Source organism: Anguilla rostrata, chromosome 17, assembly GCF_018555375.3.
Source record: "Anguilla rostrata isolate EN2019 chromosome 17, ASM1855537v3, whole genome shotgun sequence".
NCBI classification, from domain to species: Eukaryota; Metazoa; Chordata; class Actinopteri; order Anguilliformes; family Anguillidae; genus Anguilla; species Anguilla rostrata.
In genome coordinates this window covers 19,856,471-19,872,167 of record NC_057949.1, presented here as the reverse complement: position 1 = coordinate 19,872,167, position 15,697 = coordinate 19,856,471, and the positions used below count along the sequence as shown (strand labels likewise).

Below are 15,697 nucleotides of genomic sequence, written 5' to 3'. Positions count from 1 at the left end.
TGACCTGGCTCCACCATGTGATCTCCAGCCCGAGCTCTCTGATCAGCCATTCAAACAGCTCCTCCAGGAGCAGAAGGCGCGTTAATCACTCACAGATTCTCGAAGGCTTCCTTGCCGATCGGCAGGCCTTGTAATTGCTCACAGATACAAATACCTCCGTAGTATCCGTAGGCCTTTTAATCGCTCGCTGATTCGAACGCCGTATGTTTCGGCAGGCCTTGCAATCGCACCAGATTCAAAGGCTGTTGATCAGCGGGGACTGTGTCAGCAGGTTCACACACACACACAGATTATAATTAGTCCTCTCACGGGAGCCGCTGAGAGTTTGACTGGCGCAGATTGTTTTGGATTAAAGCTGTCTATCTGGGCTTTACCGATTTGGGAGGAATGAGGCGGTGGAGAGATCTGTGTTTGTCGTGGCACGCCTTGCTGTTTTCCGTCCCTGCGAGTTAATCCAATAACCACATCCACGTATTTAAACAAATGATTCCGAACGGTCACGTGAATGTCCTATAGACAAAAACGGTTTTATGCGCTGTCCCGAATCTGACTCAATATAATTACATTACATTACATTTATTTGGCAGACGCTTTTATCCAAAGCGACGTACAGAAAGTGCATTTCATGGTCATGGACAACTACAAAACACAGGTTCGATAAGATAAAATACTTACTTTGTACAGCTATTTCTAGCCAAGAACACAGTTTAGTTCACACAGTGAACACTATTCTGACCTAACCTCTGCAAAGCCAACCAGGCAGAAGAACAAGCTACAGTATTAGGATAAATACCAATTTCCAAAAAGTGCTGGGGTGGGGGAACATATAACGAGTGTCATGAAAGGGGGGGGGGGGGATTTAGAGTGAAATACAGCGTGGTGGTAGTTAGTCCAGGTATAGTCTGAAGAGATGAGTCTATAGACCACGGCGGAAGATGGGTAGTGAGGGGGAGGTTCGGAGAGAGACGGGAAGTTCGTTCCACCACTGGGGAGCTAAAGTGGAGAAGCTCTGTGATCCCTTTGCTCGGGTGGGAGGGGGTACAAGGCGCCCTGCTGCTGCAGAGCGGAGTGGTCGAGCAGACGTATAGGATCAAATCATGTCCTGCAAGTAGATAGGGGCTGTCCTGTTCACTGCAGTGTAGGCGAGGGTCAGGGCTTTGATCCTGGCAGCGACCGGTAGCCAGTGTAGTGTTCGCAGCAGAGGAGTGACGTGGGAGAATTTGGGAAGGTTGTAGATGAGTCGAGCAGCGGCATTTCGAATCATCTGTAGTGGCTGTATGGCACAAGCTGGTATTTTGTAGTTGACCATGTTGAATGCTGCAGACAGGTCAAGAAGGATTAGGACAGAGGAGAGGCGTGAGGCTCTTGCAATGGTGAGTGCCTCCGTTACAGCCAGGAGCGCAGTCTCTGTTGAGTGCCCGGATCGGAAGCCAGACTGGTGAGGGTCTAGCAGGTTGTTCTGATGGAGAAAAGAGGTTAGCTGTTTAAGCACTGCTCACTCAAGGGTTTTGGACAGAAAAGGTAGAAGCGATATGGGTCGATAATTCATTACATCAGAGGGGTCTGAGGTGGGTTTCTTGAGGAATGGGGTAATGCGAGCCATCTTAAAATCAGAGGGAACATGATCAGAGGCAAGAGAGGAATTAACAATGGAGGACAGATAAGGAAGGATCTCGCTGGAAATGGATTGGAGGACTGTAGATGGGATGGGGTCAAGTGGACAGGTGGTTGCACGATGAGAAGTGATGAGTTGCAGTACATCGAAGTCCTCTAGCTTCTCAAAGGAGGTCAGTGTAACTATGGGTTTGTCCCGGGGGTTTGGGGAGCTCACTGGATGGACAAAGGAGTTCCGGATTGTAGCCACCTTTCCTTCAAAGGCAGCCAGAAAGTCATCTGCAGAAAGGGAATAGGGAGATGGGGGTGGAGGAGGAATGAGGAGGGAAGAGAAGGTGGAGAATTGTTTGCGTGGGTTAGAGACACATGCACTGATCTGTGCCTGTAATCCGGGGTGGGGCGGGGGGTTTGGGGGGGGGTTGGGCTTCTCCCCTGCTGCAGGAGCTGGAAGTGTCCCCAAATCCGATTTTCTCAGCTCCTTTCAGAATGTTTAAACAATGGAAAATCTAATCCCCACATAATCTACTCCACTGGGGATAAGCCCCCCCTCCCCTCGCTCCTCCCGGTTCTTACCTCTCCCTGCACCTGTGGGAATGTCTTCACCTACTGCGTCTTTCCGCCACATTCCCGCCACTCCCTTGGCAGTGTCCGGTAGCCTGGCAACCAAAACGGAACACAGCCGCCTAAACAAAGCTTTGGTGCTGTCGCTTGTTCGCTAGGATTCCCTACTCGCCCTCCTCCATTACAAATGAACCTGAGATTACATTCTGCTTTGGCCTCTCTCAACTGATTCCAAATTAGGTCTGGGACACCAGGGCCATGCAGACGCCTTTTGAGGTGTAGGTGCTCAAAGTGGGAAAGGGGCACACCAACCTAGAAAACCAGTTTTACGACACCCAGTTATTGTACAGAATACATTTCACCAAAATGAATGAATGAAAATTAATGACAGCAACAATATTAATCCAAATATTAATTTTATTAATTTCATCAATGAAATTAATGTGGCACAGCAGGCATTTGGGGCAAAAGGAGCTGGTCCTCAGCCACCCAGAACCCCACCCCCCCAACACCTGCCTGTAGGACACCATAGTCAGCTATTGTTACCGTCAATTTTTAAAGCTTTGGTTTAACTGTAAAAATACTGATCTTATGATTGCTAAGACTTAATTACTGTTTTTTATTATCCTAAACCAATTAGCTTAATGTCGTAATCAGTGTGCACGGTGGCATAATGTTTGCAAATTTTGGCATTGGCATGTTCAGACATGCTCAGAGCTGTTTCTCAAGTCACTGATTTTTTTTTCTGGCTTTAAATTCAATTATTGACAAAAGGCAAATAAACACATCATCTCAAAGTCTCTCTCTAACCCACATCGCATTTAACATTCACTAAATATTATCCCAAAAAATATCAAAATCTGATCTCCAACAGGGGAAAAAGAAAAAAAAATAGATAATGTATGTGTTTTTCTCACTGAAATAATCACAGTCAGTAACATTTGATCTCCTGTCTGTGTGAACTCCATCCGCTCTGATTAGGCACATAACAAGTTGTGGCTTGGAATCACAAATCAGTTGAGCTGGAATACTTCTGTCTGGCATTAAATCAAAGCTCTGATCCAGATGCTGATCAGAAATTAGCCAGACAACCCAGATGGCAGCTTCTTTCACTTTTTCGAAGGTGCCCCCCCCCCAAAAAAAAAAAAAACAGAGCTGAACCAGTCAGCTCTGCTTCCCTGATTCAACAAAAATGTATTTTCCCCATATATGGCAAACCAATATATGTGCCATGTATTGTAATTTGTTTTTAATTGATTGAAAATATGTTTCAATATATTGCAAAATAAGCCAGTTATTGCCACTTTAGTCTCAATTGGATGTATCTAAATATATAACCGAGAGAATGTATCATTGAGCAAAAACTGTGGTATGTTGGTATAGTGAAAATGCCTCCATATATTTAAATGTATTATTCATGTATTATTTATAATACATGTATAAGGGGCTTTGTTAAAGAGTACTGGTGTTTGGCAGCTGAGTGGAGGTTGAGGTCTGGGGCTGTAATCCTTCCTGCCCATAGATCTGATATCAGGTAAGAGGTGACACTTCAGGGACACAAAAGGAGGTTTGGATGAGGGGTTATGAGTTGGAGCCGGTGTGCTCCTTTAAAATGGTATTACTGGTATGGTATTACAACTCTGCTGCTGAGATACATGTGCTGTGTGTGTTTGTGTGTGCGTGCATGTCTGTGTGTGTATGTGTGTATGTGTGCGTGTGTGTGTGTGCACGTGGGTGCATGTGTGTGCCTGGGTGTGTCTGTGTGTGCATGTGTGTGTGCACGTGGGTGCATGTGTGTGCCTGGGTGTGTCTGTGTGTGCATGTGTGTGTGCATGTATGTGTGTGTGTGCCTGGGTGTGTCTGTGTGTGCATGTATGTGTTTGTGTGCCTGGGTGTGTCTGTGTGTGCATGTGTGTGTGCATGTATGTGTGTGTGTGCGTAAACATGCATGGGAGGGCCTTGGGTGTTCTGAACCCGCCAATGCATCCCAGTGAGGGTACAGTATGCATAACAGTAATCTGTAAAAAAAAAAAATGAATTGTCAAACAGGACTATTGATCTTGGAAGCTTCCCCAGTCCAATCTCTGCAGTTTCCAGCGGACCTGGGGAGAGTTATTGCTCCAGATGGGAGAGGTCGAGCAATGAACTGTATTATGGTGGCAAATGTACAGAATATTCAACAGAAATAAGGACATTTCCCACATGCTTAAGCAACCAGAACATGACGGAGACGCTGAAATCTCTGAACTCCTTTAAGTGATGGCTTTCCTTTCTAAAGTCAAAACCGCGGTCCACCATTAGCACCCAGTCGGCGATGAGCGATAAGCTTATGCACCCCTGTCTCCTCGAATTTAATGGAGTGTAATTGGTGTGTGACTCAGAGCTCCAGAATGTAATATGGCGAAAAAGCACTGAGGAGAAACTGAGGAGCCGAGATTAAACACTTTTCCCAAGTGAGAAAAAAAAAACGTGTCCAGTCATCCGGAGCTATGGTACATTGAACATTTGCCCTTACAAATCTGACTTGAGTAAGAGTTAATGTTTTTCTTCACAAACGTTGCTTGGCGGGGTAATTATTTGTGATAGCTGAACTCACTCATTTCCCGACAAATGTTTTTTCTAACGTTTGTGAGTTTGGGCAGAATGGTGGACCATACAATGCTCTGAGTCAGTATTTTTTTTAAATGCCAGTTCTGTGGAGATCATAAAATATGCAGGGATGCCTTTATTTCAATTTTGACTTTATTAAGAACACAGCACAGCCTGTCCAAGCACGGAAGAGCATAGCCTGGCTTTGTGTCACTGTTTGGTTTGACTTTGTTTTCCACATCCGTAGAGATGAAATTGACATAGCTGGCGCTCTGTGGTAGGCTAGTGTAATTACATTGCAATTACATTGTACCTAATGTGTAACAACTACTCGACTCGATCTTTACAGAACTTAAATTGTAACACAACTTTGCATTTATATCTTAGCATATCTGAAAAAAATACACAGTCCTGGTATAGTAACCCTGTAAGCAGACATTCAAAATTTTTACAGCTAATCCAAAATCCAACTTCAAAGTAAAACCTCAAAATCAACCCTAACCAACTGTTTTTATAGTCCTTTGAAGTATGAAACAGCTTTACCACAGACTGCTGAAACAGGAGTAGGCACTGTCCAATCGTAGTGAGGCGTCATTGCCAAATCAAACAACATAGATTTACTAGTGACACGTATGAAATTACACAACATATAAACTGTAAAGAATGCGTTTAAAAATTAGTTTTGTCCAGTGGGGGGTCCTCTCTCCTGTCACCCTTTATTTGGTTACGGGCTGCTGTCCAGTGAAAAATCCGGTAGATTCAAAGTGCGGCCTTGCTGCCAAACGGAATCCAGGTGGTTACCTCACGGTCCTCCCCCCCTTTCCCTCCCCCTCCCCCCCTCTCTGCCTTTGTGTCGCCCAATCAGATCGGCTCCTTCTTCATGATCAACCTGTGCCTGGTGGTGATCGCCTCGCAGTTCTCGGAGACCAAGCAGCGGGAGCACCAGCTGATGCAGGAGCAGCGGGCGCAGTGCCTGTCCTCCAGCACGCTGGCCAGCATGATCGAGCCGGGCGACTGCTACGAGGAGATCTTCCAGTACGTGTGCCACGTGCTCCGCAAGGCCCGCCGCCGGTCCGCCGCCCTCTACAACACGCTGCGGGGGCGGCCCGCCCCGCCAGGGGGTGGCAGGGGGAGAGCCGGCCGGCCGGGGGGCGGAGCCGGCGCCAAGGGAGGGGACTGGCACCGCCGCCACAGGCACCGTGAGTGGGCCCCGCCCGTTACTGTGTGTGTGTGTGTGTGTGTGTTTCAGCGAGTGTGTGTGTGTGTGTGTGTTTCAGCATGTGTGTGTGTGTGTTTCAGCATGTGTGTGTGTGTGTGTGTGTGTGTGTGTGTTTCAGCATGTGTGTGTGTGTGTGTGTGTGTTTCAGTGTGTGTGTGTGTGTGTGTGTTTCAGCGAGTGTGTGTGTGTGTGTGTGTGTGTGTGTGTTTCAGCGAGTGTGTGTGTGTGTGTGTGTGTTTCAGCATGTGTGTGTGTTTCAGCATGTGTGTGTGTGTGTGTGTGTGTGTGTGTGTGTGTGTGTGTGTTTCAGTGTGTGTGTGTGCGTGTGTGTGTGTGTTTCAGCATGTGTGTGTGTGTGTTTGTGTGTGTGTGTGTTTCAGCACGTGTGTGTGTGTGTGTGTGTGTTTCAGCATGCATTTCTACTGCACACTCTATGCTGGTGCCAGTAGACTCAGGAATAACTGCGATATGGTATATCTCTATAGTGTGTATCATTCAATATTTATGAGATTTATAATCTCTCTCTCTTGCTCTCACTTTGCTCTTTTAGGGTCTCACTGTCCGTATCACCACGGGCAGGATCACACCCCTCACCCCCCGGACACCACAGTGGCCCTCTCTGTCACCCCAAACCCAGAGGACTGCCCTCACTGCACAGGGGCCCCGTCGCTCACGGGGAGCCCGGCCAAGCAGGACGCGGAGGGCGGGGCCGTGGAGGAGATGGACTGCGAGAGCAACCACCTGGAGGAGCGGAGCGGGGAGGAGGCGGGGAGCGAGGCGGGGAGGAGGAGGCGTTCCTGCGTGGCCCGGTTTCAGGCCGTCTGGAACGGGATGAGGGCCAAACTCCTGAGCATCGTGGAGAGCAAGTACTTCAACAGGGGGATCATGATCGCCATCCTCGTCAACACCATCAGCATGGGCATCGAGCACCACGACCAGGTACTGCCACCGGCCCGCCGTGTATCGCAGCCGGGGTCCGGCCTCTTTCCAGGCCAGCCATTTCAGGAAAGGAACTGAAGTGTAGGGCGCAAATTGAAAGAAAAAAAAACGATTTTTATGTCAGAATTTTTCAGTTATTGAATCAACTGAATTGAAAGGGTATCGACCCAAACTCTTTGCTGTGCCCACGAGGCTTTCTCGCCTGAACGCCCGTTTTTAATAGTGCATGAAGCATTAATCATTTAATGCGAAACATAACTTTTTATGATATTCCAGCACTGGTGTTCTGTTATAGATTGTTTTCAGTAACGGAGTACATTGGCCTTAGGACAGCAATTATTGCTGATTTTATAGGAAATGGACTGTGTAATGTCAGACCAAAGAATGGTAGACACCAAAATGCTTAGCAGCAATAGTTCAGCATCTGCAGTTCACTATGGGAGGATGTGTCTGTGTAAACAGCTGTCCAAGGAGTGCCTATTCACCTGGCAGCCTCCACCTATTCTTGCTCTCCACCTCTCTCTCTCTCTCTCTCTCTCTCTCTCTCTCATGCACATGTTCAAAGGGAGCTTGTTGACATGGCAAATTGTGTTGCCAAAGCATGCATAAACTGTATGTATATATATATATATATGCTAGTGTATTTATAACATATACATATCTATACACACATCCCTCTTTCCCCACATCTCTCTGTCTGTTCATTCTTTCTCCTCACTGCACTTTCTCTCTGCGGAGAATTCTCTTCTCCTGTCTCTGAAGACTAAAAATAAAAGATAGAACAGAGGAGGGCGGGGAAGGGGGGGGGGGGGGGGAGACTTCAGACTGGTTACACATCGTTTTCTGTTCCTGCCTCCCCGAAGCCCCCCCCCACCCCCACCCCCCGCGGACGCGTTCCGCCCACCTGTCTCTCCACCACGCCCACATTTCCCATTCCACCGCCAGAGGCCCCTCTTCAGATTAAAAAAACAAACGGGCTCAATGGAAGCAGGCAGAGCTCCCACCCGCCGCCCAGAACCGGGCTGACAGAACCACCCCCTGAGGGAGGTGTTAGGGGAGGGAGGGAAGGGGGTGGGGTTGTCTAGGCCCGATTGGAGGAGACAGCCCCCCACTCTAAAGATTGTCGAAAGGGAGGGGTGAGAAAAACATCATCATGTCTTTATTGATATGCTTTCATTCTCGTGCTTTGCTCGATGTGCTTAACACTGAGCGTATGAGTAATAGTGCTCAAAGTGATGGAGCCCAGCCTAAGAGCGAGCATCGCTCGTGAAAACACAAGCTCTCACACGTTATACTGTCAGACTTGCGCTGGTTTCCTTTACCTACAGTCCGTTTATAGAGCCGCTCAAGGGTGCGACAGCATCAGCCCGCCTGGGAATCGAACCCGGAACCTCGGTGGCCGTTCTGCTACGCCGCCGCCCCGGACAGGGCGGGGCCACAGCGCCAGGGAGGAAGGCGGGGTGCCGGGGCGGGGCGGGGCTGCGGAGTGGCAGACAGACGGGGGTGTTTGTCTGCATACCGGTCGGCCATTAGCGAGCCTGTTAGGCGCGTCGATACCCCGCGGCTCTGCGCCGCCGCCGCCGCCGCCGCTCCCGCGTCCCCCGACGCTGGAAGATTCCGGACGCGGACCCGGATTCCGTACCGCTGAAGCGGATCAATGGAGGGCTATTGATCGCCGCGAAATGGAAAGGCCCGATAACCAGACAAAGGGGAGGGGAGGCAGGAGGGAAGAAAAGAAAAGGAGAGAGGGAGAGAGAGAGAGATCTCCTCAAAGAGCTGTAATGGCACCCTCCCTCTCTCTCCCTCTCCTGTTGCCATTGTTCCGCGGTACAGACCCTCGGTGTCTCTGCGTGCGCGATCTTCTCAGGCTTAGAGCAGTAATAGTTCTCTCTGTTCCCCTCCGGCCCTGCTCAATGCGTCTGTCTCTCTGGGGCCCGTGCAGTGGTTCAGTCACACTGCGTCTCAGTCTCACCTCAATCACAAAGTGTGATGGCATTTTTATACTGTGGATATCCCTTTGTGTTTTTGTGTTTTGTTTTCCTTCTCTTGTTCCGTTCAATTCAATTCAATAATGCTTTAACAGCAAGACAACCTGAGGAGCGCTGCAAAAGTATGTTAAAAAAATGTAAACTATGACACATACTGTAACAGCGCTATGACTGTGCTCAGTGGCATATACAAATGCCTACATTAAAACATGTAGGCATCTTTGTTTTTGTAATTATAATACAGCTAAGTACAATCTGGATTTGATTTCTAAATTTGATTTAGAAATTGCATACTTATGCTATTTCCAAATGCCAGTAATGTAATGAAAAAATAATTTTAAAAAAAAGTATACAGTATAAAATAAAATAGATAAAATGCATTGGATAAATTCTCTCTCTCTCTCTCTCTTTTCAGCCAGATCAGCTGACCAATGTTCTGGAGATCAGTAACATTGTCTTCACCAGCATGTTCACTCTGGAGATGATCCTCAAGCTCACCGCCTTTGGTTTCTTCAGCTACCTACGCAACCCCTACAACATCTTTGACGGCATCATCGTCATCATCAGGTCTGTGACCTGGGGTCAGGGGTCATGGGTCAGAGGTGGGGGAAGTAGAGGTCTAAGATGTGACAGTGATGGGCTACATAGAGAATGAAATAACAGCCTGTGTTCAGTGCAGGTTTTTAGGGAAATGAACTGTGTAACAGCTCAGTAACAGAGTATATTGGCCTGAGGACTCGAATCATTGCCTTTTTTTGAGTAATGGACTGTGACTAAAGAATGCTTGTCACCAAAATGTTTAGCAATAGCTGTTTACATCCAGAGTTGATGCTCAATCAGCTAGGGTGTGCATATGGGAGGACTCTATACATGTCTCTGTCTTTCTCTCTCTCTCTCTCTTTCTCTGCCCCCCCTGCAGTGTGTGTGAGATCATCTGGCAGTCTGACGGGGGCCTGTCGGTGCTCAGAACGTTCCGGCTGCTGCGTGTGATCAAGCTGGTGCGCTTCATGCCGGCGCTGCGTCGGCAGCTGGTGGTCCTGATGAAGACCATGGACAACGTGGCCACCTTCTGCATGCTGCTGATGCTCTTCATCTTCATTTTCAGGTGTGATACATCTGTTTCAGAGCCTGTGAAATATGGATAGGATGGTTGTCGTTATGAGCTTCCTCCTGGATAACTTCTGCCTATACTTCGTGGCAACTGTCACAGACCCTGGAAGTATAGCCTGAAAGTATCCACCAATTACCATTAGTATTTCATGTTTCACTATTTCATGTTACCAATGTACTCATCGATTGGTGGAACCTCTATGCGAAAGGTGACGACAACAAAGTCCCGCCCCTACTAATTACCTAACAGGTTCATGAGGAATGGTGTTCTGACTCCTGTAGCCATGTACTGGATAATTGCAAAATCCATTTAAATGCCAAGCCTTGTTTCAAACAGAGCTGCGAGCAACCGATGACTCTGCTTGCTCCTGTTAAGTGTAAGCCATGGGTTGAGCACACAGTGTTTCAGCGGTCCCGAGTTTATGCAGCTTATCGGGAGTGGACTACATTGCCCAATCAGTCAGATTGATGGAGAGCCTGCAGTGGCGCGCAGGCTCCCAGAATGCATTGAGCTTGCGCCCCGGCCACTGCCATCAAATTGCGCATAAGTGCATTGAGACGGATGGTTCAGCGGCCGGGGCCTGCAGCACCAGTAATGCCCTGCTATTTGTCTTCATACCTCACACGCCCCGAGCGACCTAAACGTCCGTCTCTGCGGCCAGAGGTCACGCCCTTGAGCTGAGGGACAGGTTTATTTCCCCCTTAAAGGGAAAGTTTCTGAGTGCTCTGCTCCTCCCCCTCTCCACTCCACCGCCTGCCTTGGTGTGAGTTTGAGGTCTTTCTTTCCCATTAGTGTAGCCTTGGTGTCGACGTCCTTTTAGTGCTCATTGTCCCCAGGTCAGTTTCATTCAGCGAGCTGTAAACGTGGATAAGAAATGTGGAGAATTAGGCCTCTCCTATTCACTTTATTATTGTAATTATTTCCTTCTCCTACTCTTCCTCCCCTTATCCCTCTGTATCTCCACCTCTGCCTCTCGCTTGCTCTCTCTCTATTACTATTTCTCTCAGTGCTTTGTTGCCGTAACTGATTATGAGTATTGCCAAAGCATGAAAAGATGAAAAAGTAACTTGCATAAAAGATAAATGGACATTGGTCAAATTTGAAATAGTTTATTATTATTATTAGTATTATTATTGTTATTATTATTGTTATTGATAGTGATCACTCTCTCTGAACTCAGTATCCTGGGAATGCACATATTTGGCTGTAAGTTCAGCCTGAAGACTGAGGCTGGGGACACTGTCCCAGACAGGAAGAACTTTGACTCCTTGCTGTGGGCCATCGTCACTGTGTTTCAGGTACAGAGCTTGCTCAGCCCTTCTGGAACATGCAGTGCAACTGCATTTGTGTGTGTGTGTGTGTGTGTGTGCGTGCATGAGCACATGCATACATGCATGTAGATCCTGAATTAGAAGATTTGAATGTGATACTGTATCCATGTGTGTGCGTACGTGTAGATCCTAGCTCAAGATGACTGGAACTTGGTTCAGTATAACAGTGTGTGTGTATGTGTGTGTGTGTGTGTGTGTGTGTGTGTGTGCATGCATGTTTGTGCGTGTGTGTGTGCGTCTGTAGATCCTAACTCAGGAGAACTGGAACATGGTTCTGTATTACAGTGTGTATGTGTGTCTGTAGATTCTGACTCAGGAGGACTGGACCGTGGTTCTGTATTACACTGTGTATGTGTGTCCGTAGATCCTGATTCAGGAGAACTGGAACATGGTTCTGTATTACAGTGTGTATGTGTGTCCATAGATTCTGACTCAGGAGGACTGGAACATGGTTCTGTATTACAGTGTGTATGTGTGTCTGTAGATTCTGACTCAGGAGGACTGGACCGTGGTTCTGTATTACACTGTGTATGTGTGTCCGTAGATCCTGATTCAGGAGAACTGGAACATGGTTCTGTATTACAGTGTGTATGTGTGTCCATAGATCCTGACTCAGGAGGACTGGACCGTGGTTCTGTATTACAGTGTGTATGTGTGTCCATAGATTCTGACTCAGGAGAACTGGAACGTGGTTCTGTATTACAGTGTGTATGTGTGTCTGTAGATTCTGACTCAGGAGGGCTGGAACGTGGTTCTGTATTACAGTGTGTATGTGTGTCCATAGATTCTGACTCAGGAGGACTGGAACGTGGTTCTGTATAATGGTATGGCCTCCACCTCCTCCCTGGCTGCTCTGTACTTTGTGGCCTTGATGACCTTTGGGAACTACGTCCTGTTCAACCTGCTGGTGGCCATCCTGGTGGAGGGGTTCCAGGCTGAGGTGAGCTGCTCGACCCCAAATCTCAGCTCCTCAGAATTCGACTCTTTATATCAGCCATAATCCCAACTGCTAGCTTTCTCATCTTCTTGCTGCGTAACAGTTTTTCCCTCAGTCACGGTCAGGGAAAAACCATTGAAACATCTCATTAAACAAGTTTAATTGTTTTTTTACTTTAAAATATATGTGGTTAAATTAAATACCAGCGCCTAATTTACATTATAGTCGTAAGGATGGAGGCTCAAGTCGTACGTAATTTCTTTTTTCTCATTACTGTCAGAGAATGAACTCAACCTCATCCTCTGTGAGGAGTTTTCTACCTTGTTTTCCTTTTCTTTCCTTCTCGCTCTGTACCTGTGACAGGGGGATGCCAATCGATCCTACTCGGACGATGAGAGGTCTTCAATAAACTATGAGGAGGCCGAGAAGCAGAAAGATCCACTGCATCTCTCCGGTAGGGTTCTCTCCTCAGGTCCGCATTCCCCTTCATGACAGGTTTCTTAATACGTGTCCTTGATTAAACATCATGACTTCTCAGCTTATTTGACTACTTAACATACGCTTCTCATTCTGATACATACGTACACTCTTACCGTGCAGAAGGTCATTTGGTTTACTGTGAGGGAGTGGCTTTTTGATACGTGGTCAAACTGGTAACGAGGGTGCTGGCGCTGAAGTCTCTCTCTCCATCTCTCTCACGCTCTCTCTCTCTCTCTTTCACCCTGTCTCCCTCGCAGTTCAGTTCAATTCAAGAATGCTTTATTGGCATGACATTACAGCATATTGCTGAAGTTTGGTCTGAAAAACGTTAAAGGCATGAAATGAGAACTAATAATCACAAAAAGAAAAGGGGGAAAATACAAAAAATGTTTTTGGCATCCTCCCTCTTTCTCTCTCTCTTTCTTTCTTTCTCTCACTTCCCCTCCAGACCTCCCCTCTCCCTCTCAATTTTTGTCAATTTGAAATTTCAAGGTGTTTTACTCCAATTTCATGGCATACACTGTGTTACCAATGGAAATGTTACAAACAACAACAACAAGAATAATAACAAGAAGAAGAAGAAGAAGAAGAATAAGAAGAATAATAATACTAATAATAATAATTAAAAAAAAAACAATCAGCTCTACAGCCTGTTAACTTATACACACATATTATACATGCATACAACATAAACAACAACATACACATACTATAATAATTATGTATGCCATATGGCACTATATTCATAGATAACAATATTCATCTGTGGTTTGCCTGGTGATGTATTGCGTGACAATGCCGAAGCTCACCCCACCTCACCACACAGAGAGGTGCTCGGTCCCAGATGTATCCACTCCGCACCCTAGAGAGGTCAAAAATCGAGCCACATAGTTGCTTTTCGTGTAACGGACAACCAAACAAAAGGGATTTGATTTTATCTGGACAGAGAGTAAATCTTCCCTTTGTGTTCCTCAGATCCAAAGATTTGCACCTTGACCCCCAACGGGCACCTGGAGCCGCCGCCGGCCCCCGGCGCTAGGGGGGTGTATCCAGGCGAGCGGCTGGCCCTGGCCCTGGAGCCGCGTAAGAGCAGCGTGAGCTCCCTGGGCGCTAACGTGGAGCAGCGGTCTCTGGTGAGCGTGGCAGCCTCTGGCCGGCTTCTCAGGCCCACTTTGGCTGGGCACGAGAGGGTTTTCTTCCCTTCTGGAGAACTTATGGAGTGCTGTAGGAAAACCTGTTTGTAAATAGGATTGTACACAATTGATTGATTGATTGATTGATTGAGTGGTGGGTAATTTGTAGTGCCACAGACTATAACGCATGCTAAAATATGTGTTAACAACAGTTAATGGGGTGCAGGGGGGCAGAGGGGCCATTTTCACTCCTGGAGGAGATCCATTCATTTTTCTCCTGGATCACCAGGAAAGATGATGATATTCCCTCCAGATAATTCAGTTAATGATCTGCTGCAGTCTTCTTGGATGATTGCCATTGTCCAGGTTCCGGAGAGACCCGTGACTTCTGAAAGCTGCTGTGTCCTCACAGTCTCAATGTCACAGTAATCCAGAAACCTGCCTTTGCAGGCCAGTCACTGTCATATACAGCCCTGCTTGTCATCATAAGTTTCAAGTCTCAGTTGTAAAAATGTTTAATAAATTAAGAAATTAATATGGTGTCAAACTGTGGTAGCAGTAAGCCTGTTTGGCACTATGTTCTTTAAATAGGATCCTTTGTCTCCTCACACCCTTAAGAATTAACATTTCATATATTCACATTCATGCATATTAAAGGCTTAATTAGAAAGCCTTCTTTCTAGAAACGTGATAAGAGGGCCAGGATTCATTCACAGATATGTCGTCTCCTGCCTCTCTGTCTGTTTCAGTGCCCCGGACGCAGTTCCGTCTACCACAGCTGGGGGCACCCTCCTATCCAGACCGCCTGGAGCCGGAGGTCCAGCTGGAACAGCCTTAGCAGGACGTCCCGGGGGCTGGGGACGGGGGTGGGAGGGGGCAGCCTCAGGGTTCGAAGCACTCACTCGCACCCCGGCGAACACGAGTCCCTCCTCTCCCCTCCGCCCCTGCCCCTGCCCCTGCCGCCCCCCCCGCTGCTGTCCCGGCACTTTGCCCCCCGTCGGGACAGACGGGCCCTCTCCCTGGAGCTTCCAGAACTTCTGCAGGTCCCCGGGCCGCCCCCCCTGCACTCCCTGCCCCGCAAGAAGAGCTTCTCTGGGGGCCTGGGGGGGCCAGGGGGGGTCGGCGAGCACCAGGACTGCAACGGGAAGACCTACACCCCACAACCATCCCTCCTGGGGGAGGTCTTCCCACAGCTCAACACTCGCAAGGAGAGGGAGGAGCTGGAGGAGGAGGTCGACTATGTGAGTCCATGCCCTCAGCAAGATTTATTTGGTGGTTCTGGGAAACAGCCATAGATTTGCTTGCTGTTAATGAGATGACCATAGATTTTCACTTACATTTTATCTGCGGTTAACGAGGTGACCATAGATATTTTACCTGCAGTTAATGAGGTGACCATAGATTTACCTGCAGTTACTGTACCTGCAGTAACCATAGATTTTCACTGTCATTTTACCTGCGATTAATTAGGTTACAATGGATTTGGTCTTTTAATTTTTTTACTGGGAATATTTACATGATAGTTACTTTTAAATATATTTGTGGTTTTGAGAGATCTCTGAATATTTACTCATGACCTTTTTGCTGTTGTTGGAGAAGACTTACCTGCAATTATTTATCAGTGATTTCAAAAGGTGATTGCAGATATGGTCTTGTAATCTGTGTTTGAAAAGTGACTGTGGATTGACTCTTATAGGTAGAGCTGGTTCATGAATGCAGATGTAATATTGATATTTTGTCTGAGGTGGTGAGGGATGTGTTATTGAGTTTCATCAGTGCCTAGCACAAGGGGACT

The 15,697-nt window shown here is 47.4% G+C and overlaps 1 protein-coding gene across 2 annotated transcripts in view; it reads left to right on the top strand.

Annotated features, from left to right (window-relative positions):
• The window catches only part of LOC135243392 (voltage-dependent T-type calcium channel subunit alpha-1I-like), a 191,283-nt gene that overhangs the window by 118,915 nt on the left and 56,671 nt on the right, over positions 1 to 15,697 (top strand). For both annotated transcript variants that reach the window (XR_010326624.1, XM_064315181.1), the window contains exons 9-17: positions 5,630 to 5,963; positions 6,534 to 6,922; positions 9,326 to 9,477; positions 9,830 to 10,015; positions 11,202 to 11,319; positions 12,137 to 12,292; positions 12,653 to 12,743; positions 13,745 to 13,902; positions 14,652 to 15,143. Coding sequence is in view for 1 of the 2 variants with exons in the window: in XM_064315181.1 (XP_064171251.1) it covers positions 5,630 to 5,963; positions 6,534 to 6,922; positions 9,326 to 9,477; positions 9,830 to 10,015; positions 11,202 to 11,319; positions 12,137 to 12,292; positions 12,653 to 12,743; positions 13,745 to 13,902; positions 14,652 to 15,143 (2,076 nt within the window). In the remaining variant the exon portion in view is untranslated. The remainder of the gene's footprint in view (positions 1 to 5,629; positions 5,964 to 6,533; positions 6,923 to 9,325; positions 9,478 to 9,829; positions 10,016 to 11,201; positions 11,320 to 12,136; positions 12,293 to 12,652; positions 12,744 to 13,744; positions 13,903 to 14,651; positions 15,144 to 15,697) is intronic.